Source organism: Netta rufina (genome assembly GCF_964035555.1).
Source record: "Netta rufina genome assembly, chromosome: 3".
Taxonomy (NCBI): Eukaryota; Metazoa; Chordata; class Aves; order Anseriformes; family Anatidae; genus Netta; species Netta rufina.
Window position 1 is genome coordinate 53,702,831 of NC_140125.1, and position 24,437 is coordinate 53,727,267.

The following is a 24,437-nucleotide window of genomic DNA, read 5'->3' on the forward strand; positions in this document are numbered from 1 at the left end:
CCTAGAAAAGGAGGAAATGTCTACAGGCTTCATTCTCATTTCTCTTGTAGGATTACCTCGATTGTATCACTGACCAATCCAAGCTGTCCCTGGGGACAGAAGAGAGATCAGCCTTGTTTGGAAACATACGGGATATCTACCATTTCAACAGGTAAATTAGTGTTTAACTAAATGAAGCAGCCTGTGTTGATGGGAGGGAGCAAACCAAGTAAATAGTTTTTTATCAATGTAATACAGCCAAGATATATAAATTGAGAAATGGTATTTGATTCTCAGCTGGGTTGGTTTGCTGAGATCAGATTATGTAGCTGCTGGTTTAATGAATCAAGCGTGGTCTTCATTTACTACTTCTGTTTTCATGCTGGGTATTTCCATAAATATAAACCTAACCTGCTCTGTGCTCCAGCTGAACCTAGTGCAAGACCACCATGAATTAAACTTTTGTCTCACTAAACAGGCAATATTTTATCCCTATTATATTAGGTCCTTTGGAGTACTGACATATATCTGGTTTTTGTAACATTTTAAACTACTAGGCACTCCCTGAAATAATTTATCAAAGCTGTGTTCAAGTACCTTGCTAAGTATTGAATACTTCTGTTAGGTATCTTTACAGCCTTCTCTGAAACTCTGCAAATGGGATTCTAGCATATAATGGGAACTTCAAGTAAAATTTCTCTTGCTTCTATAGCTGGTGCCAGATTGTGTGAGATCTGCAGTATCTGCAGTTTTAGGAGCATGCTACTGCTACTTTTGACTGAATCCTCTGTTATAAAAAATAATTAACTTACTCAGTATTTAAGGAAAACCTGAACATGTGATCAATGCAACAAACCTAATGGCATAAAGTTCCCATGTCTTCTATGTCCCATTATTCCTGTAAAAGATGTCTTAGCCTTACTGTAGTTGACAAAAGATATCCCAAACTGTTGTAATCTTTGAAGAACACCAAATAATTTCCTTAAATAAAAAGAGGATTCTGAAGTGAAGGACCCCTGTCAAAGAGCTTCTTTAGTATTTTTCTGTCATCATGGGAAAGTATTTTAAAGTGCTTCTGCTGCTGGGGATCACTGTTCAGCATCAAAGGGGAGGGTGGAGGTAGATTATTTAGAGATGTTGGACAAAGTTGAAACCTAAAATCCTTTTCTGAATCTTGCATCTACAGCACAGTATGGGAAATACACTTTCAGGAAAGCTGCTAAGTCCTGCTTCAGCTACAACTTCTGACTTGATTGAATATCTAACGTGATGGAAAATACATAGTGGTAGTCTGATCCTGTGTTTTAGAGCCATGAGACAGTGACTGTGAGCTTCCTAATAGTCACAGGATGGGAAAAAAAAAAAAACAAAAAACACAGACGTGGCCATTGTATTTTCTGATCCTTCAAAGCCAGAGAAATAGCAGGGTACGTAGTTGGGACACTCTTATATAGGCATCATTGCAAATATTACTGAATAAAAGTACCTTTTTAATCATGATACAGAATAAATGATTTGAGGGAGAGAAAAAAGGATTTCCAGAGGTTAAAAGAAAGAAAAAAAAAAGATTTAAAAAAAAATAATAATAATTTGGGAGCTCCTAGGGATAGATATGTTAGAATGGTTAAATCTCACTGGAAAGTTGTCCAAAGCCTCTAGTAAATTGCTAATGTATTTCAGGCATCACGATTCAAAATTCTAAATGGAAATTGCGAGATTTTTTAAGAGTCAACACGCACTGTAGATCCTAATATAGCTTCAAGGATAAAGTTCCCTCCTGTGTGAAACTTGGCATGTAGCTTCTGGGTCCTGAACATACTCTATAGCCTCTTCGTTTATTTTTACCTTTGAATAAGTTCCACTTGGCAGTTCTGAGTTAGTAGTTTCAGATGCTTTTTGTGAGAATGATTTCATAGTTTCAGAATGACCATGTTTTTCTCAACTCTGAATGTGATGATTAATCAGTGATGAAACTTTTTAATCTTGGGCTTCTGTGGCCTGTATAGATGTGAGAAATGCCATTTACTGAAATGACTTTTTGTCAGGTGTTGTATTGAATAGCAGAAATGATAGTCAGGATGCTAATAGTCCTTTGTGATCTCTTTTTGGAAAGCTGTTTCTTAAAGTAGAATTATTGACCATATTCCACCAGTCCTTCTCCATCTGTTGGAAGAAGCTCCCTCACTATTTATTGATTTATTCGGAAGGGGGAAGCATCCTCTAAATCATCATTTGCTGCCTTACTTCTCTGGCCTCTCCTGTTGAGATTCTTTCCAGCAACGATTTGGGATAAATTCACAATAGCGTGACTTCATTCTGAAATGGGAATTCTGTGGTGAAACATGCATAGGTTCATACTTCTACCAACACTCAGCCGGTCTTAAGAGAGGCCAAGCTGAAACCTCTGCTGCCAACAGAGATCGTGCATGCTCTTTGTCCATCAGTGACTACTGAAGCACGCAGATGCTGTGCAGGGCTCTTCGGTACAGCTGCCATCTTCAGCAGTTCCTCTGCTCTGAGCTTCATGGTGGCAGTGGTTGACTTCTTGTTGGGAAGAGCCTTCATAAAACCTGTAAGAGCTCGCCTTTAAAGGAAAAGGAATTTTTTTTGAGTGTGGAAATACTAGTTTTTGTCACAAAATATTTGTAGCAGTGTGATTATATCAAGTATAATTTATATCTTTTTTTTTTTTAGTAAAAATCTGAACTCTTCAGATAAATTTTCTAGATTTTTATATAATGAAATTATTCAGCCACAAGGACCAGATTGTGCTTGCTATGTCCCTTTTAGCTTTGAATGTTGTTAGGCATCATGATAATGATTTTTTTTGATAATACGTTAGCATTTATGGTTAGGCTGCACACTGCAACTGTTTTTCATCATGGGTGAAATTTTCAGCAGGACAAATAATGCTGTTCCCTTTCTGCCTCTTTCTGTTCCTTCTATTCCACCAAAGCTGGCCCATCCGAGATGCCTGTCATTATCATCTTTCTTTTTCACCAATTCAGATCAAGAACGAGATGAAAAAATCCTGGGTCTTTTTTAAAATAGTGTGGTGATGATACAATGAATACAATGAAAAAGTGCATAACTTGTTTGTGTGCAAGTATTAGTTATCTACAGACCTGTAAATGGATTTAACTTATTCCTCTTCACCTCCTGTAGTCAGCATCTTCATACGGACCTAACAGTCTTTACCCACTGAGAGGGGAAGTTAAGTGTTTCGTCTTGAAAATAATTCATGCTCCAAAATGTCGGAACATCCTAAAAGATAGTGTAATGAGACTTATGTTCATTTGACTTGTAAAGGTAACAAGTTCATTTCATAAAAAATTGTCTGTCTTTCTACATTTACCTCTCTCATCCCAAAGGACTTATCATTAGCTATTGATGATGATCACATTTTTCCAGACCATAACAACCCAAGCTGCATAATTTAGTTCATGGTTTTAAAGAGCACTGGCATTCGTGATGTATTTCAGCTTGAGTCTTGTTAGCAGTTCAGCTGCAAGAGCATCAAATTTTTTCCCAGTGCTTCCTTGTGCTCCCTTCCTGCCTGGGCCATTGGCATAAGTAACCATGGATGCTAAGAGCTCCATTACTGTCTGTGGAAAGTGTAAAACATCTGGATACCCAGGTGAAGGGAACTTCTGCTTTCTCTCCACTACTTCTGTTGTCAGGTGTTTAAATGCATAATTATAAACTCTCTCTTTCACACGTCAGTGTGTTATTATAGGTATTTCTTTAAGTTTTTCGCAGATTCGCTGTTGTTACACAGTGGCAGGCTGCTTTTACCAATCCCATTCTTTGTCTCATCTGTAAGATGAGACAAAAGAGAGTGCAGTACAGCTAACAAAATCATTCAAAGCACAACCCTTACATTTTGTGCTTGTGCTGAAGACACGAGCCACCAACACATTTACTGCATAAACCTGGACCCATTGCATGAATATATGAAAACTTTAAATGCAATATTACTGTATCATGCAGGAAAAATAATATAGTATTAAAGGAGACCAGTAGGAACAAAATGGCAATTGAATGTATTCTAAAACATCAGGAGAACCTCTACTTACAGGAATACGCTGAGCTTGTTCAGTGTATTTGATGTTATTTCCAAAACTCATTTGTGGAAACAGCTGTTATAATTAATGGTTATGCTCAGCATTGCTACAGCTTCTTTCTTTTGCTGATTTAAAGGATCTTCACTGATGTGGGCTATCAAGCAAGGGTCATATTTTTATTCTGATTTTAATGAAGGGAAAATCTGAGGTGTGGAGGTTAAATTATTGCTATACAGAGTGGCTTAGTGACCGCCTAACCTAAGTTCTTTGTCTGTCTTTTTTTCAATGTGACTGATTACTGATTTCTCCCCTTCCTTCCCCCAGTAATTACAGGAGCAAAGAACAAGTCAGGAAATTTTTCTGTTTTACTCCCATTCTTACTTACACAGGGAAATTGTGTCTGCTTAGAAGGGAAAAGGGTAGTTCCCTAGATACAAGTTTAGCAACTCTTATGCAGAACTCATTCAGGGAACCAGCTGTGAACTGGGAGAGAAGTAGCACTAAATGAAAAAACATCTGATGAGAAAATTCTTTTTTTTTTTTTTTTTTTTTTCCTGTTGGTATTCTGAGTACATCTTTCAGTAAGACTAAAGAATATTAGGATCAACGAGAGACCTTTGAGGTTTTCTTCTGCTGCTTGAACTCTTTCTTTCACTGAATTGGCTTTCCAGAACTGAATTTCATATGATAGTGAACATACTCCATTATTGCTTTGCTCCTGTTATAGTGAATTCATTTCCTGCTTGGCATGTCAAAAATATAAAATCCTCTCAGTTAGATTTTATTTTTATGCATGTAGAATTTATATATTCCCTTCCAGAAAACTTTTTCCTGGCTCACCACTTTTCTTCAGTGAAGAGACCCACTAAAGGTAGACAAATCTTCCTGTGTGAACTTATTACTGTTCTTCTTGTATATGTAACACATTCCTGCTTCTCATCCGTGTTTTTCGGACTAGCTCCTCATCCACCTCAGTCACGTCAAGCTACTGAAACATACAAAATCTTTATAGGACAGGGCATGTGCTTCAGCGTGTTTTAAATTTTGTTTGGTTTGACTGTGTCAGCTGATGTACAAGCTAAACAACCCTCTGACTACACCACTATGCGTTTCATAGAAGAGCAGTCATTCTGGAGAAAGGCACTCATCTTTGCATAGATTGGCAGTCCATGGTCATTGTGGTGACTTGCATGTTTAAGTATGTGGGAATACCATTTTCCTAGCATGCTCATCTGTCTCCAGAGAGAAAGCTTCTCTACATGGCTTCATACCTAGGAGGAAGAGACCATAAAGTTTTGTGGTCGCTTGACTTTATTAGTTTTTTGACAGGAGCAACTATTCCAGTGCTGCAGTTACCATGACGCCACCATTTGTTAGAATCAATTAAAGCGTATATAAAGTCAATTAATGTGACTTATCATATTGGCAAAAAAGATAAGCAGTTGTTTATTTTGATCACATGTTGTGGTACCAGAACTGGAATTTCTGTGCATGTGCAGGTAACAGCTTGATTGTGCATAAGAAAAAAATATGTTTGGTACATGTGGAGATACAGTGCAGCTGTGGACATCCAAATCTGAGTGTCTTATCTGTATGGGAGAGGAGCAATGGCTGTAGCACTGAACAGAGCTAAGATACTGTTGTGTTTTATGCGTTAGGAACCAGAACTGTATGTTTGACTCAGTCCAGTTTTGACCCTGTTTTATAAGATGGTGTATTTATATTCTGAAAAGAAACAAAGAAGTCTGTTTACGTGGGCCAGTTCATTGGAAAATGGAAGGTCTATGCAGGGGAGCCAGAGGGTTTCTAGTAACCTTTTTTGGACTACCTCCATCATAAGTGCTTTGGGTATCACTGCCATGAACAGTGGAAGTGTCTGGCTCTAGGGTATACGTGTGTGTCTATTCTGAGATGTGAAATAATTGTCTTGGATTTTTCTGTTCTTTGTTTTAGTGAACTTCTGCAAGATTTGGAAAACTGTGAAAATGATCCTGTTGCTATAGCAGACTGTTTTGTTTCCAAGGTAAGAGGCTACTGCAAGATTCTGCAGCACAACGCCTATTGCAGAATGATATGGGAAAGTAAAATTAATTACTTTCGAGACCTAATTTTTATTTCAACCAAGAAAAGTTAGCAAATCAACAGAAAACAAAGGAATTTCTCTTGGTAGACAATAGTGGTATGTCTCTGTTCCGTGTTTAAAAATTTATCTAGCAGCTGATCTTTTGTAAGGACTGGAAGAACCTAGTGTTGGATGTATTTTTGCCACATTGCAGTCAGGCTTGTGGCATGTTGTTATCACTTCAAACAAACTATGTCGAATTGAAGGAGAATGTAGTAAGGGCAAATGCAAAGTCTTATGCCTGAAATGGAACAACCCCACCTGTGGGCAGGCTCTGGCTGACCAGTGAACAGCTCAGCAGAAAAGGATCTGGGGTCATGGAGCACAAGTGTATCTGCGGTACGCCATTGCAGTGAAGGCCAACAGCATCTTGGGATATATTAGCAAAAATGTAGTCAGCGGATTTAGAGAACCTGCTTCTCTTCCCTTCTGTGCAGCATTTGTAAGACTACATAAGGAATACTGTGATGAATTTTGGACTTCTGGTACAAGAAAGACATTGACATACTGGAGTGAGCCAGTAGGTCAGGAGAATGAAAAATATGGTGTACTAAGGCTGACAAAACAAGATTTGTTTAGCTTGAACAAGAAAAAGCTGAGCAGAAATGTCTACTGCTGTCTACCTAACAAGAAAATATAGAGAAGACAAAGTCCAACTGCTTTTGGAAGGAGTACAATGATAGGATAAGGGATAGTGGACACAAGTTACAACAAGGGAAATTCCAGTTTGATTTAATGATTTTCAGGTTTGTTGTTTAGCCATAAGAGGGTGGTCAAACATCAAATGGACTGCAGAGAGGTTGTAGCAGCTCCTTCTTTAAAGATATTTAGAGCTCTAGAAGATGAGCAATGTGATCTAAATGGTCCTGCTCTGAGTAGGAGGAAGGATGAGATGACTTTCAGAGTTCCCACCCAATCTAAATTATCCTACGATCTGCTGATTTTGGGGGTCATTCCAGAACTGAGGGTCCCAGTTATTCCTGTGGGTTCTACCACAGAGAAAATGTGGACACCATTGTCATACCTTGTGTGTCATGTAAGTTGTTCCTGTGCTGATGCCCAGTTGCAAGGCCTTCATGATATTTAGAGATGTCAGAATTTGGAGTTTGTACATCGTGCTGCCATATTGCATGCTTGTATCTGGGACTACTACTGGCTGAGACACAAAACAGAGGTGGTGCAAGAGATAATAACTAGTCCAGGAAAAAGTTGCTCCCTCAGTGATATTGGCCAGCTGAAAGTAGTTTTCTGATAGACTTTCTGGCCATTAGTTCCAAAATCCATCTGTGTATCATTGCTTGCTTGTGCTTTTTTGTTCCCTTGTCAAATGCTTTTAGCATTTGTATTATTGGCAGGCAACTGCCTAATGGCTCAGAAATTGCTGGAGACTGCAATCCTAGTGAACATTTTTAACTTCATCCAGACGAGTGCAAACACTTAAAAGCAAAATCAAACAATACCAAAATACCCCACAGTTCTGTTTTTGGCTGTGAAGATGTCATTACAGTAACTGGTGACTGTCTTAACAGACTCCAGTTGTCCATTCTTGGTTGCTCGTATCTTCCCAGCATTGAGTAGTGGAAACAAAACATCCTTTTTTGGCAGTATGCAGTCCTTAAAGTCTTACGGGACTTTAGCCACTTATTGTTTGATTACTTTGAGTGTGCTAGATCTTCACTGTGACTTACACACGGGGATAATTTCATACCAAAGTCATAGCTCATGGCTTTAACTAATGGATGTAGCTCCAGTGGAGCTTCTTTAGTGTTTTCAGTGGAGCTGTGCTTTGGGTTAAACTGGCTCCATTTTTTTTCACCCTACTGATTCACTTGTGAATATCCTAGATGTTAGGAATTTAAACACATAATCAAGTTTTCACTGTAGGTACTATGTTTACTTTTTGCATTTCATGAAACTCAGTAACTGAATGAAGTAATAGCCTTTTCTTTCTTCAGGATTCATGTGAAATGGCGAAAATTTGTTTTGCCTGAATAATAGAATAGTTATGGTTAAAGTAAAAAATCTAGTAAGCTTATTTTTGTAAGGTCTAGTTTTGAGCTGTTTACAATGGACTGTTTCTTTGAACTTGAATTTGTTAGTTGGTTTTGTTTAGTAAAATTTGTTGCATAGCTTTTCATGTTTCCCTTATGCAATCATATATCATTGTTTCTTGCATATAGCATTCATGTTTGAGTAGTAAACAGCTTTGCAACTTTTATTTCTGAGGGAAAAACAGTAAGGATTATCAAATCACATTAGCATACTTTGAACAAAGACTCACAATTGTGGATTTGAGTCTTTATCATTTATTCTGTTGAGTGCCCAAAGTAAATAGCTCCTAAAGTGGCAGCTTTTACTTGTTAACAACTTCATCAAGACATTGTTACTGTAAACCATCCAGTAACATAAAACTCACTAACAGATAAAATAACCATGCAAAGTTATCAGACAGTAGAAATATTTAACAACTGCTTACACATTATACTAAGCCCTTGTTCTTCCAAATGCTTTTAAAATCCATTAATAACCCATGGGGAAATAAAGATACAAATGCAGAAAAGCACACCTTTTCTTAATTTGCTGTCTGATCATGATTTGCTGATTTTAGCTATCTGCCTCAAGAAGCGAAGGGGGATGAATGGGTTTTTATTTAAACGGTGTGGGGGGCCTGCTGCTCTGAAATAACTTGTCACTTAGGGTCGTGGTGTAATAGTGTCATTCCTACCAGCCCTGGGCCTGCCTCTTCATGTAGGAGAACTGTTTTAAATGTCTTGGAGACGTTTTGCCGCTATCTGTAATCAGAGGCTGATAAAAGGTTCCAGTGCTATAGCTTGGTTATTCACATAGAAGTTTGTTTACTTTTTCTTGCCAACTCAGTCTTTAATTTTCATAGTAATGATGCCAATGTTAATTAGAAGATAGACTTCAGTATTCCACACGTTTACATTTAAGTGAGTTGTTGTAAAAGAAAAGCTTAATTCTGGCATATCGCTCTTCTCACTCAGCGCCCCAGAAATCTAGAACATATGTTTTCTGAAAGACAAACCAACAGCTTAACCAAGGGGAAAGGGAGAATTACTCTAATCTCCCATCTCATTAATGAAGAGGAGATCCAGGCAATTGGCTTAAGCTTACGCTCTCACTCAGCTCATGTTTTCAGTCTCTGTTTTCTTTTAAAGTGCCTTTTATGGCTATAAAAAAGCACAGTGCACCAAGAGTTGAGAGATCAGGGTTGTAGCCATGTGCTTGGCTCTTCGCTCCATGCGTAGGAGACACACAGTGAATTGATTCAGCAGCAGGGGACAAACTAAGTATAGCTGTGATCTTATTGTGCTTGGCTTTGCTCTTCTTTGTAGTCAGTGCAGATGAACTTGGCTTTGGTCTCAGATTTATTTTTTTTCCTCTGCCATAACAGCTTTGGGCCCCCAGATTAAAAATGATCTCTGGAGTGATTCCAGTCTCTCTTGAGTGATCACTTTTAATCTGGTTTGAAGGCAGTTAAGGTGAATGTAATGACTTTCAAGCTGAGGAAGCATGAGCATCTAAAGAAATACCAATGAGCATAGCTACTATTTAACTTGTGGTGTGAAAGTATTGATTGAAATATATTAAATCAATTTTAGTCCTGGCTTTTAGTTTGCTTCTGAACGTAGTTCACAGCATTGGCTTTAGCCTGCATGGTGTCTGCCCTGATATGCCCCACAGTAATACAGCACTCTCTCTGGGAAGCTTGCTGTAAAGTAGGTAGGATCAGCTCTGCACATGAACTTGTAGTCCCTTCTCTCAAGGTGGCAGAGGTGTGAGGTAACCAGGCAGTCCATGGGAGCACAGGCATCTTGACTGTTTCCTCAGGCTTCCTTCCTCAGCCTTAGGAAGAGGTTGTGGTTATATGCGGGGGGGGGGGGGGGCAAAGATTATGGGGTATGTTTTAGATCAGTGGGATGGATTTATTATCAAGTAACAACCTTCTTTGATTGCAGTGGAGAAGGAACAGATTAACTTCTAAATTGTGTAACTGAGATGTATTTGAGAACAAATCTGCAAAAGTTTACAGAAAATACCCGTTTGGTTTCTACCTGATCAGCATTTCTAAGAGATCAGGTTTCTTTACATACTGTGAAATGGAAATCTGCGGCTCTGTTGGCTACCCTCCCAATGTGTTCACACGACTACTGCTGATGCCTAAACAAGGTATATGTTGTTGATTCGTACCAGCTTAAGTCTGAGTGAGCATCAACAATCTCATTCTGGAGACAAAATACATATAACTGACCTTCTACTGGCACATGGCTCAGTGAAAGTAAATGCTATCTAATGGTTTTGTGTGATGAAATGAGCTGTGGTGAAATGAAGTAAGTGCACATAGAAGTTCAGTATGAAATTTGGAATAAACTCCCATCAGAAAGCAGGGGTGATTGTGAAACCATTTTAAAATTTTTAGAGGTATTGAGGGCATGAGGAACTAATTTTTTATTTTATTTTATTTTATTTTTTGGTATACAGACTTGTTCCAGATAATAGCTAGACTAAAGCTCTTTTATAGCCAAAAATTCCACTGAAAATAGTTTTGACGTCATGTAGAAAACAAAATGAAAAAAGTGGAAGAGCGTGAAAAGGCTTCTGGGGGTTTTGGCCTTGCTATTGATTTTGTGGGGAATGTGCATTAATCCATTCCGAAACCCTGAAAAGTTTGGTCGTGTTTGTTTTATGGATAATGCTTTCATATGTTGAAATTTCAAAACACATATTCTTCTTTTTGTTTGAAAAGCAGAACTGTCAAGTGACTATTTGAGCGGTGTATAATATATATATTATATAAATATATACATATACACATTTTATTTGTGTATATTTTATTTATAAATGTATAAATAAATATGCATTTATTTATATATGTATATTTTATTTATACACATATAAATAATTGTAAAAAAAAATGGTCTGCACTTTGCTTGTGAAGTCATTCTATAAATTGCATTATTCCGTGATTGTAGCCGTGGGAATGTGTTATAATTTATATCAGAAAGCCCCTAAATTAAAACCTCGTATTAATATATGCAGATATAAAATAAATTGCCTTTTTCTATGACCCTGAATTTCATCATGATGCTCTCTCGTAAGCACCCTCACTTGCTATGAGTGCTAGCTGGCTTAGAAATGACTGCTGAAGAAAATGACAGTGTGATGTGCGCAACATACTGAGGTTTGCTAATGCTTAGCTTTGTGTTGGGACGGTTTGTAGCTGTTGCTGCAAGTTCCAAGCGGGAACACTAATAGTTTGTGGCAGAAGCTCGTTGTCTTTGGGTGTGGACACTGGGCGTATGTAAACCGCCACAAAAAACGGCTGTGACAGCAGAATTAGTCCAGGCGTGAAAGCTAAATCACTGAACTGTATTGTATCAAGACTAAATGTAGTTGGTTGCTGTCTAAGATAAGAGCATCTTAAAGTAATAGAGGTTTGCAGCATGCAGGAAGTTTGCTAGATTTATTTTTTCAAAACAGTTAGTGTGGAAATCCTGTAAGAAATACTGAAATTAATTGCAGTGACTTACACTGAGGTTGAGTAGCAGCTTTCTTTTTATGTGGTCCTTTTGAATTGCTGCTCATTGGAAAAATGAATGGCATGGTCTGATGTACAAGGGAGAGGGGGAAGGGAACAGCACCATTGGAAAGGGGGAAGGGCACTGCCTCAGCTGGCTTTTTCTGATGAATAGCCAAAAAAAAAAAAAAAATCAACCCAACAATAAGAAACAAAAGGCTCAGCCCGCATCAGCCCTCTCCCCCTGTGCTGTTGCTCCACAGAGCACTGGGCTCTGGCTCTTTGGTCTTTCCATTCATGAGCTACCACCGCTGAGCGGGTGCCCCTTGTGGGGCACAGCTGTCATGGGGCAGCGGGTCAGAGCATGCTTTGACAATGCTTCACAGGGAAGCATGTCTTGTTTACCACCAGACGATTGCTTTATATTGCACTAGGGCTCAGAAAAGTCATTGATTTTAGGAGCGCTTTGCAGTTCTGCAGTGCTTTTCTAGTCTTTACAACTCTGACGAGCTGCAGAAATTGAACATTATTTGGGATATACATTGATAGGCAGATTTGAACTTAAAGCATATGGGGACATTTCTGGAGACTTGTTCTTGCATGGAATTAAATTATGATGATTAAGAAAGAATCTTCTGCCAATGAAGAAAGAAAGGAAACTCAGGCTCTTCCTCTGAGAGGCTTGTCAGCATTAAGTTAGCAATTTCACAGTGACATGCAAGCGTGGAATCCCACCTAAATCTAATTAAAACTTGTTTTGGTAATCACTTTCTGCTTGCACAGAGTCATAATTTGCTTTCAAAAAAAAAAAAAAGTTTGTGGCATCTAATTTTCATACTTAGATTGTGCTCAAATGTGAAAGTATTCATAGCTATTAGAAAATTGCAGTGAACATATTCCACAAAACTTAATTCTGCAGGTGTGTGCATGAGCACATACAAAACTAGGTGCATGCAAGTCAGTTGTTTGAAGGGGGGTGTGTGTGTGTATAGTTTTTAAAAGGTTTATAGGTTGTCATAAAGGACCTTGGAGGCTCCGTTGCAATCCACTTACTTTTTCTCTGTGTATTTTTTTTCTACAAAAGTTAAGGAAAATTCCCCCAAAAGTGAAATTATGTAAGTCAATCTATGTTAGCTTTAAGACTATCACTGTGAGAGTGGGGAATTCATTGATCAGGAACTGGAGAATATGTTGCCTTGATGTCATCATCTTTGCACCACGTGTGTTAGCTGCTAGTTTGACAAAATCTGAATGTATATATAAATCTTTTCTATCCATGCAGAGTGAAGATTTCCACATATATACACAGTACTGCACCAACTACCCAAGGTAGGAATTTTGGGTTCCCTTTCTTCATTTGTCCCTTGGCCTGTTCATATAATACAAGTTACAATCTAAAAAAGTAAATATATATATACATATATATTTTCCCCCTTACAAATTGGAGGGAGGGAAAAGGATTATTTTGTTGTTGTTTTAAACTCGAAAAACAAAAAATGAAAGATGCTTATCTGAAGTTTTACTTTGATCTTGTCATTCTTTGCTATTATCCTTGTTAGAAAATGATGGTCTTATTCTGTATTGCTTCAAATGTGTAATTCCTGGTGTAAAGAGAATGGCTGCAAGTCAGAAGAAAACATAGCTCAATGCACAAGATAACAAGAAAAACCAGTGATTGGATTAGGAACCTGCTGTCCCCTTTTTGCAAGGAAGGAAAGAAACAATTATTGGCTTTACTTACAACTTATGGAGATAGTGTGTCTTACACAGTGTGTAAGACACACTATTTAAACACATTGTGTTTTCAGGTCAGTAGCCGTGTTGACAGAATGCATGAGGAACAAGACATTGGCCAAGTTCTTCAGAGAACGGCAAGAAGCACTGCAGCATTCTTTGCCTCTGGGCTCCTATCTCTTGAAACCTGTCCAGCGAATCCTCAAGTACCACCTACTTTTGCACGTAAGCACCCACTAAAATATATATCTCAGCTAGGGCTGCTACACTTTGATGTTCCTGCCTCTGATACAAGACCTGATGGTTAGAACAGTTCTGGGTTTCTTTAGACACTCTTTTGGGAGTGTTTGATATTTACACATGGAGACTTTCTGTCTTTGTCACTTCATAATACACGCATATGTTTTGAGTGGGGAATGTATGGTAATTGTTTTAGACACACTGAATCATTCTGTGCATTCAAATAATTACATTTCTTTTTGAGTTGTCTGTAATACTGAAGTTGTATGGAAGATTCTTGTCATGAGTAAACAGTTTTGTACCAAAATTTATTGTTCCATTGAACAACGGTATTTTTCCATGTTACAATGCTGGGGGTGGCTGAAAGAAGGAAAAAATACATATAAACACCCCTGATTGGTAAGATTTTTGTGGAGAGGAATGATTGAGGAAGTGGGAACTCTTTCCATATTCAGTGAATTGAATTAAGCAAGTTTTGGAAATTCTTGCTTTATTGTTAATGTTTCCACATATGTTTCGTATTACAGAGTCATGTTCTAGTGAAGTGTAAAGACACTGATCCTTATTTAAAATGTCTGGTGCTTTTCTTCTCTCCAAGTGTAAAGCAATGCCTAGTGTAATTCCCTCAGTATTTTGTAAGTGTGTAGATACATCCTGTGTTTTAAGAAAGCCAGTAAGCACTGTCTGAAAAGGTCTCTTCCTGTAAGTAAGCTGTGTTGCCTTTCTGTGCCTCTGTGTTTGCAGCAGCTGCTGAAAGTACAGTTGCTGCTAAAGTGCTGCTACTAAAGGCTTTACATTGCTAGTCATCTTGTGTTAGTCAATTAGATAACAACATGCAATAGCAAGGGCAGAAGCATTGTATTTGGGAGACTGCAACAGAAAGACTAAACAGTATAGATAAAAGCATAGTCAGTATTATATCAGGCTGGAAAATTCATTTAAAAATAATGGGACTTTGTTCTTTTTCCTTTGTCTTAGGAAATAGAAAACCACCTTGACAAGGACACTGAGGGCTACGATGTGGTGCTAGATGCCATAGATACGATGCAGAGAGTGGCGTGGCACATAAATGACATGAAGAGGAAACATGAACATGCCATCAGGCTTCAGGTGAGTTCCCAAAAATATTTTACTGGTGTAAGCTGTTTTTGTCAACAGATATACCGTTAGCATTTTTCAGTTATCTTCTCTTCTTATCTTTGTCAGTCATAATTTAGAGTCCTGCTGAGTGTGCCTTTGGCTGTTTGATCTTGGAAACCATGGTCAAAGCTGCTGCGGGAAAATCTCAGAAATCTCTGCAAGCAGCATCCTGTAAAGCATTTATTTTGCAGTAATATGGAACTTCAGATAACTTTTCTTTCTTCCTTTCCCTCAATTGTACAGCAGTGCTGTACAACCCTAGGGCAAGCCTTTGTTCAGAAATCCTGTGGTTTCCGATTTCTTCCTTTTGTGCTGATTAATTTTGTTTTAAGATATTTCTTGCTCTTCTTCTTGTTTAAGTACTTTCCTCTTGGGCTTCTGAAGGCTTATCTTTCTTTTTCTTTTCTTTTCTTTTCTTTTCTTTTCTTTTCTTTTCTTTTCTTTTCTTTTCTTTTCTTTTCTTTTCTTTTCTTTTCTTTTCTTTTCTTTTCTTTTCTTTTCTTTTCTTTTCTTTTCTTTTCTTTTCTTTTCTTTTCTTTTCTTTTCTTTTCTTTTCTTTTCTTTTCTTTTCGTGTATGTGAAAAGTATAAACCTAGAAATATGATAGTTAGAAAAGCGTTAACTTCACTTTGAGTGAAGAATTTTTAGGAGAAAAAAAGCAACCCAGAATAACTTCTGTTGTCGAGTAAGCTATTTGGTAGACTTTTTACAGATACATCATTCTGTTTCAAACATGCCAGTGAATCACCATTTTACATTACACTTTTGTCAGCAGTATCTATATAGCTTTAATATTTTTTTTAGTTAATAAAAGAGTTTAATAGGTTCCAGAAATCTGTCTAATGTTATTCTTTTATTCCTTTATGTCCTTTTAACATAAACTATGCTTATTGGCTCTCATTTTTTTGTTTATATATACGGGGAATAGGGTTACATTTGATAATGTCTTGCCTGCAGCAGTGTAACCTTTGCCACACATTGCTGGAAATGCATGCTAATGACTTCTACAAACAGTGTGCTGTAAATCTGAATAATGATAACCAGTAATATTTGGCAATAAAGAGGGCTAAATGCATTTGGAAAAGTGTATTTTTTTAATTTATTAAGCTGAGCTGGCAAATATATGGGGTTGTGGAAAATGTTTATTTTCATGGTTACCCTTTATACAAGTAAAATCTGTTTCTGTAGCCATAGGGATAGGTCTTCAGTGAGCTATCACACTGCCATTCTGTCTGTAGTTCAGCAAGTACTGCAGCAGTGATTCCAGCACCAACTCTCCCTTAACACTGGTGAAACTGATGGCTGTGCTGTACCCTGACTTATTTACAAGTTCCTTAAGGGACCTGATAAAATAGACCTTTTTTTCATTTGTTATATACTGGGTTTTAAAATAGCCTTGCATATAGTCCAAAGTGTGCTGCTATATGCATTGTTTTTTCTTCCTGCATGTGCTCTAGGTTGCCTTTGGGCTCAAAAATACCAAGAAGTTTTATAGCTGAATGCTGTATTACAGTGCAGTGTTCTACTGAGATCAGCCTAGGATGAGTAAATCTGTCCCTGCTTTGCTAATGCTGCCCAGGTTAAAGCTCAATGGATGTTTTTGAAGTTTCCCTGCTTAAGGTTGAGTTTGCTTTTAGTTTGCTTTACCCTGCTTAAATCCTGTCTGTGCCACTGACAGAATAAATGAACAACTAAAGGAAACAAGACAGTCATAGCAAGTAGCACAGATTTTTGAGGATGTTCTTAGATGTTTCTCCATCTTTTTTTTTTTTTTTTTGTAAGTGATAAATAAGGTGAGAAATATCTATGGTATGTATACAAATCACTCCAAATGCATATAAATCTTGACATCTTCAAATGATCAGTTGACCAAACCACTTCTGGTCCTTTAGTCTTCTGAGAAACACCTCTACAGTCTGAACTCCTCACAGAGGCGTCTTCCGGGATGCGCCTACAAGACACAGAGAAGGCATTATAATTCATCCAGCTGGGGACCACACAGCTTCAAGAGAATATTGCAGGGCAAGAAACAAACATTCAGAGGGTTTATGGACATAGGCAGGGGAGAGAAGCAGACATGAGAGAGACTGGTGACTACATTACAGTCCATCCTCCACAGTGAGTCCCAGGAGATGGGGTTGAGCTGTTTCACCGCTGGCAGCCCTGGGGAGCTCAGGGCTCTTTGCTGTGTCCCCACAGAAGCCACCAGTACTCAGGAGGCTATGCTTTAGTCTGGGCTTAGCATCAAGTCTGGAAGCACCTGGCTATGATGTGTACGTAACCCAACAACCTCAGTACCGGTGGCTTTGCACTGTTGAATGTTATATGGGAGAGCTGGAATGGCCTCAGCAGATTATCCTTTGAATCTTTATTTAAGTAAGACATCTGACATGAACTCTGGTTGTTCTTCTTTGATCTGTTGCAGGAGATACAGAGCTTGCTCACTAACTGGAAAGGACCCGATCTCACCAGTTACGGGGAGTTGGTTCTAGAGGGAACGTTCCGCATTCAGCGAGCCAAAAATGAGCGCACGTTGTTCCTCTTTGACAAGCTGCTGCTAATCACGAAAAAGAGGGACGAAATGTTTGCATACAAAGCTCACATATTGGTATGTCAGAGGGCAAACAGCGATGTGCTGGCTCTAGATTTCCCTGAAATTACTCCGTAGTTCACAGTGCTGCCTCTCTTTGTTGCAGTGTGGGAATCTTATGCTTGTTGAAGTGATACCAAAGGAACCACTCAGCTTTAGTGTCTTCCACTACAAAAATCCCAAGATGCAACATACTGTCCAGGTATGACAGAAAAATCCTTGCCTACTGGATAGCTTGATTGATGACCATATGCTATTCCTGACCCTGCATAATGCAGTAAGGCTATTTCTCATAGTGCTGATTTTTATTTTTATCAGGCAAAATCTCAGCAAGACAAACGGCTTTGGATTCTTCATTTGAAGAGGTTAATTCTGGAAAATCATCCTGCTAAGATTCCTGCCAAGGTAAATAAATAAATGAAGCCCTGCTCTTTGAATGTGCATGTAACTTAGGGCAATCTTGTTAGCTGCAAAATGCATTACAATTTAGAGAAAGTTTAGACTCCAAGAGATTAACATATTATTTCTTACATCTTTAAAAGTTCCTAAGAATCAGTGGGAAAATTCCACTAAATGCATCTACTGGGCTTGGTATAGGAGTAGAAGAATTTAACTGGGTTAGCAGCATTGCTGTCCACATTAGGATTTGCCCACTAGGATGTGAGTAACAGAGATGCAGCGTCAGAAAGCTCTACTGGAGGAGCATTCCTTGGCTTGAAACTGCCTGTCTGCACAACACCGAGGTGTTCTAATTGCAGCATGTATAGACATTACCAAGCTAGTTTTAATCTGTCTTGGCTAGATACCACAGCAGTGAAGGCATTTGCAACACACACTTCACTTTACAAATACAAATACCCATCCCAAACCCTGCATCCTTAGTTGGGATGCTTGGGCCTTTTTTATTTTTATTTTTTGTGAGACAGCTCGAAAGCTTTATGCCAGAGAAAATGAGGCACAGTTCTACATTTCATCACAGTTGTCAGATACCTATTGACACCATACTCATAGCTGTAATGCCTACAAGGAGGGAAGTCTGGTCCTTTTATTTATGAAATCCTGTTTTAGACCTTTAGGTGATGTTTCCCAATGTAACTTGGATTCTTTCTGTTGATATTTTTTTTTTCCACAGAGTTATACTGCTCGTCTTCCTTTTTTTTTTTAAAAAGTATTACTTTCAATGATCAGTATTACTTTCAATGATTTTTATGCTGTAGTGAGTAAAAATGTGACTAACATACACAAGAGGTGCATTAACTAATGTTTTCAACGATTCAACACAAAGAGTTATAGGATAAAGCAGACCTAGCAGTTGCTATTAGTAATTCTTCTCATATTTTTTTGTTGACAGAGTTTATGGAAGGTATAATGTTTATGCTGGTATCCACGCTTACAATGTGAATACTTGTTGCAGTTTATTAGATTGTAAAAAATGTTTCAGCATGACTTCAGCTTTTGTATCAAGATTATTCTTTCTCGATGGATTTTTATTTTATCTGTGGAAAAAAAAAAAAGTATCGCCAAAATACACCATAATGCCATTTTCAGATCTTAGAAATAATTTTATTTGAGGAAAAGTTTAACCAAATAAGTCTTTGAGGTTGTCTGCACATATCTTTTGATAAATCTGTGTTTGCACAGGAAAGACTTCCCTGTGTCCAGCTATTGGGGGGGATTTAATATTAGTTCACTTGTGACACCTCGTGGAAAATCACGGAATTGCACCCATAGAGGGTCAAGCAGGTTATCTGGGTATTACGTTTTGGTCTATTTTCTTTCTTATTATCTGATAAACTTGGTAAAACATCCTGCTTATTTTTCCTAAAGAAATGTGTCAAGTTTTAAGCAATCGTGAGATATTAGCTGTTTATCTTGTTTCATCTTACTTAAACAAAATGGTGATTTTTTTAATGGCAGTTCGTCAAGGAAACACTTAAAGGACGAAGGGTTGGTAGTGTTCTCTATGCCAACAACGTCAGAACTGCAAAAATAGTAAAGGATAAAAAAAATAGTAAAGTTAAACTATTTTATTTTTAGGGAGGAAATGTTTCATGTATCACAAAAAAAAAAAAAAAAAAAAAAAAAAAGGAAATATTTGTGATTCCTAGATGTTAGGGCTAGTTTTTTTGCCACTCCCAGCAGCATATGGAGTGGTGTATCAATGGCTCTAAATTCTGGGGCATGTTGACAGGTCCTTGGGGTATGTGTCCCCATGGAGAAGAGCCAGAGTGTTCAGAATGTGTGTAGCATGAGCTGATGTGGGTGATACCAGTGTAGTTTTCAGTGTCAGATGTGCATCACTATATCCCCCAGAAGTTTCTTATCCCAGTTGATGCTGTAGGTACGTGCTCCTCCTCTTGCACTGCCAGAGTGGTAGATGAGCAAGACAGAGCTGTGGTGTGCAGTGAACAAAAGGCTTTTGTGTGGTGCTCTGAAGATAAACTGTGGGAAGCTCTTGCCAGGAGAATTCTTCTTCACATATGTAACGTATGCAGCATACAGAGAAAGACAGAGAATAACGATGCTAACAATATTTAATAGCTAAAAAATTAAACTTGATGTTGTCTGCATGTAAACTCACAACTATCTGTAATATGCAACATAATTTGTCCTATTTAAAGTTTAACTTTTTTTTTTTTTAATGGTGCTTTCAGGCCAAACAGGCAATTCTGGAAATGGATGCCATACGTAAGTTATTTTTCACTTTCACTTAAAAAAAATGAACAAAACTGTCTTCAAAAGTTTGGCTTTGACTGTTGGTTACATCTGAAATGAGAGAAAGCCATGCTTACGCTCCTTGAATTATGACCTTACTGAAAAAAAAACCAAAAGCATGCAGATCCCATGGAACTCTCTAGGCATTGAGTTGATGGATCCACAGCCAGCAAATTCTGTCTCATGATTAGCAAGGAAGAGGCAGATTAGACCTTCTGTAAATACTGGTCATTTTGTTTTGCTTATTCCATGCTGATTAAATGCATGATCTTTCCTGCTTTTATAGCATACACTCCTGGCTAGGACCCACTGAAAGGCTAGGAATAAGCAAATGGAGTTTGAAGTACATAGCACTGCTATGACTTCCTTATGCTGGCAAAACTGGAGCTGGAGGATTGTGAGGGCAGCTGGCAGCTGTTTGGTGCACAGTGCAGATAATCTGGAAGCCCAGCAAGGGAGCCCAGTGCCCTACAGAAGCAGCATGGTTGGCTGTCCTCTGTCTACGGCTGGACTTGTGGCTGTGGCAGAAACCAAATGCACCCGTGGTACCGTGCCAAGAAAACTTCTTGCTGGAACCCAGCAGGCTTGTTCTTTCCAAAAGTTTGACTGAAAAGTTTATTTACCTGGCCTGTCCCAGGAGCCAGGTTTAGGGAGCATGCATGCGGTTGCTGCTGCCTTGTGTTCCAAATCCAGCCCCATCTGTGCTGTTCTTTCTGCTGCATCTCTTGTTTGCTGCCTCTCCTGGTGCAAGCTGTGTTAGCTCTTCATGTTGCCAGTGATCTCTGGCAGTGTAGGGAAATGAAACAACAGTCTTAGATATAAATGCTGAGGAAGTCTTGGAGTAAAGCAGAATTGTCATTTATTTATGTAGTTATTCTTGTGGAGAATGGGTCAGGAAGGCTTAGACTGAGACACTGGCAAACAATTAAACACAATGCTCGTGCCATCAGTGTTGCTGGGTTAGCATTCTGGAGCAAGGCACAACTAAACGGGTAAAATGTTTTTATGGCTAGATGATTAAGTTGAATACCTCACTTGTTTTGCATCAAGCTCTGATGAAGTGCCATTGGGTGAATCACAAAGAGAAGATGGCACTGCCTCCAAAGAGCTGCTGAGAAGTGTGAAGTAACACTATTTTACCTCTGCTTATTCCACAGATCACCCAGGGTTTCATTATAGCCCCGAGGGAGAAATGAAATCATCATACCAGCCTAAAGAAGGCACTACTCAACAAAGAGTGAGGAGGAAATCAGGTGAATGAACTCGTTTACCATAAAGATGATGAGGAAAGGCAAGCAGGAGTATTTAGCGTTGTTTGAGACTGGGCACATGGAACTGGTCTTTAGCTTGCATTCCACTGAGATTTTACAGAGCACAGTAACTCTGATATACAAATGGAAGATCTTATTAAGCATTTGTTGCTTGTGTGATTTATTTTGTTTATCCACCACTTCCATTTCATTTCATGAATACATGCATTCCTAATGGTGGATGCATAAAGAACAAGTGATACTTCCTAATGGACAGAAGAATGCATATGCTGGAAAGCCAGTCACATTATTTGTCTGACCTTTCTTGCCCTCACCCCTGAGTAGTTACTGTCTCAGAAGTGGTTCCATCCTGATTATGATAGGCTTGTTATTTCAAAATATAATTACTACCTTTACTTACTGTAATGTCTGCCTTACGTGTAATAGAGATTTGAGAGATGGTTATGTTGATTTTTGCTTTTCTTTCTCCTAGTTCAAACATACATCTGTAATTACTGTTAGTTTGCTCCTGAAGCAATTACAAATGTCTGTGTAGTTGAGTGACTTCATATCGCAGTCACTGTGATCAACTGCTTAAAGACCTTTCCAACTTGGAATGTGTAACATTGTGTATTGGAATGACTTAAACAAGGTTCATGAGAGTACTGATATAGTGATGCATTGTATAGCACCACCCGTGTCCAAAAAAAAAAAAACCAAAAAACAAATTTTAATTACTTCTCAGGCATCTTCCTTTGTTTCTGAGGTAAAAAATTCCATGGATGTTGTTTTGCCTATAAAAGGAATAATTCAAAATACGGATTGAATGAAATTCTGTGTAACATTCAGCTACTTATACTTTCAAAGTACTGCTTAAAGTGCCTCAAACATATTTCTCAGTACCTCAGACATATTTCTAATTTGAATATAGGAAATCTCCAGCAATTTAGAGAAATAGCATAGATGAGGACTAAGTCTTTAAAAAGCAGGAAGCTTAACATGGCTTTAAACTTCACGTGTGGATTATTTACTTTAAACTTTACATGTGTGGAAAGTAGGTGCTATAGCATTAGGAACATGTAAGTACTTTGGTAGCAGCTGTAGGTTTCACATTGCAATGTATCCTTTTTTTTTTTTTTTTTTTTTCCAAAAGTGTAAGTTAGCTAAGTGATTAAGATAAGAAAATCTGCCTTTCTTGCATGGGCCCAGAAGATAAAATTTTAGTATCCATGTTACAAAAAGATACCCACAACTTTCATTGGGATGCTGGAGTGCTTAAACATGTTGTTGTATTTTTCAGAACCCTCATCAAGAGTCCATAAAGTTTTGAAGTCAAATGGTAAGCTACTTCCTCTACTGACACTGTCATACCCGGTGTTTCTGTATTTTGTAGAACAAGTAAAAATGGATCCTTTTGTCCTGTAACTTTCCTCAAATACACCTTTGGGAGGGGGGAGGGGGAAAGTGGGCAAAGAAAACAAAATGTTAGTGTTGAAATTTAATGTTCGCTTTTCCACATGTGGGTTCTGGTCCCATAAGTGTCTTGGCAACTGGTAATTGAATACCAGGAGTCAGCCACTATGAGTAGTTGTCCATATTGGATCTTTGTTGTGATATTAGGACCTGAGGTGGAACTGTCATAAGAAAACTGCTGTTGTCTCTGTTTTAGAGACCTTCAAGTGAATATTGCTGTTGCATTTTATCCCTTTTTGGGAATTCATAATTGTGTAGTGTTAAACCAGTGACGTAGACTCACACCAGTTTGTTTATGCACTTAATGATGAATTATTGTATTTCTGTTTTCAGAAAGAAGTCCAGATATGCAGAAGGTAAGACATTTCTTGTTTTAGTACATTCAAGTAGCATGTAACTTAGAGGAATACATTTGCTGTAGAATCCACATCTTCTTGGTTATGTTCATTTTAAGAAAGAAACAAAACCATAATGTTGTATAGTATCTCCAATAAGATTATTGGAATGAAAGAAACAGAAATACAGCTAGGTATTTCAGGAATATCTAGAAGCCAAAAATTGTCTGATACATAAATTCTTCTACTTTTTAAGTACAGCCCAATCAAATGCTACTGTTATAGGGTACTTGTAAATACCACTATAATCACAGAAATGCTGTGTGTAAAGATAGTGTCTGTTCTTTGCAGGACGTTGTGCCTGTATTAAATGAAAAAAAGATGTTGAGCTTCTTCTGATATGATATCTATGCTATATATGAATCATAACATTTGAACAGAGTCAATACAGCTTGAACAGATGGAAAAGAGTGTTATTCATTTATACATTTTTGTAAGAATTTGTTATAAAGTTCCAGTGCAGTTTGAAAGTCTCCTGTTGATTTCCAGGTCCTAGGCTTATCTGGGACAGAGCTTAGGAGCTAGGAGTTAGGTTTATTAACAGGGTACATTAGATATGACTTCACTGGGATGCCATAAAACTGCAGTCCATCATTACATTATTGTGTTTTGTTGTTGTTGTTGTTGTTGTTGTTGTTGTTGTTGTTTGCATTTTTTTTCCATTCCTAACATTCTGTGGAAAAATACAAATTGTTTTAATTCTTTGCATGTGCATCCCATTTCAGTGTAGCAAACTGAATGTTGCTAAAACATGGTTGATAAGTACGATATAAGACAGTGTCATACTACAATATATAGACTCTTAATCGGTACTTTTATTTTTTTCCAGCGGATTGGTATAGAAGGAGCCCTATTGTCTCAAGCCACCAAACTAGGATCAAATGAAACCCTGCTGAATTCTAGGAAGAAGGTTTCATTGGAACCCAGTGGGCTAGAGAGCCAATTTCAAGAGTCCATTGAGCCAGCCTACAGCAGTGATCAGGATGAAAATCTCCAGACTTCTGCTGTGGAACAGATTGATGCTGATGATGAAGAAGAAGCTGAACAGGTAGGAAAAAGAGGGGGAAAAAATCCTTTTGTCCTGGGGAGGATGGAAGAGGGATTAAAAGTATCTGCAAAACTGCAAGGAGGCATGCATCTGCAATTTATGCTCCTTACAAAGATTTTTATTTTTATAAATATTTTATTTTGCTTTT

General features: G+C 38.0%; 1 protein-coding gene across 2 annotated transcripts in view; it reads left to right on the top strand.

The window, feature by feature from the left end:
• The window catches only part of PLEKHG1 (pleckstrin homology and RhoGEF domain containing G1), a 136,690-nt gene that overhangs the window by 104,120 nt on the left and 8,133 nt on the right, over positions 1 to 24,437 (top strand). For both annotated transcript variants that reach the window (XM_084283454.1, XM_084283453.1), the window contains 13 exons: positions 51 to 151; positions 5,997 to 6,066; positions 12,987 to 13,033; positions 13,513 to 13,663; positions 14,657 to 14,788; positions 17,244 to 17,426; positions 17,515 to 17,610; positions 17,727 to 17,813; positions 20,063 to 20,096; positions 21,281 to 21,376; positions 22,674 to 22,712; positions 23,180 to 23,202; positions 24,071 to 24,289. In XM_084283454.1, the coding sequence (XP_084139580.1) occupies positions 51 to 151; positions 5,997 to 6,066; positions 12,987 to 13,033; positions 13,513 to 13,663; positions 14,657 to 14,788; positions 17,244 to 17,426; positions 17,515 to 17,610; positions 17,727 to 17,813; positions 20,063 to 20,096; positions 21,281 to 21,376; positions 22,674 to 22,712; positions 23,180 to 23,202; positions 24,071 to 24,289 (1,278 nt within the window). The remainder of the gene's footprint in view (positions 1 to 50; positions 152 to 5,996; positions 6,067 to 12,986; positions 13,034 to 13,512; positions 13,664 to 14,656; positions 14,789 to 17,243; positions 17,427 to 17,514; positions 17,611 to 17,726; positions 17,814 to 20,062; positions 20,097 to 21,280; positions 21,377 to 22,673; positions 22,713 to 23,179; positions 23,203 to 24,070; positions 24,290 to 24,437) is intronic.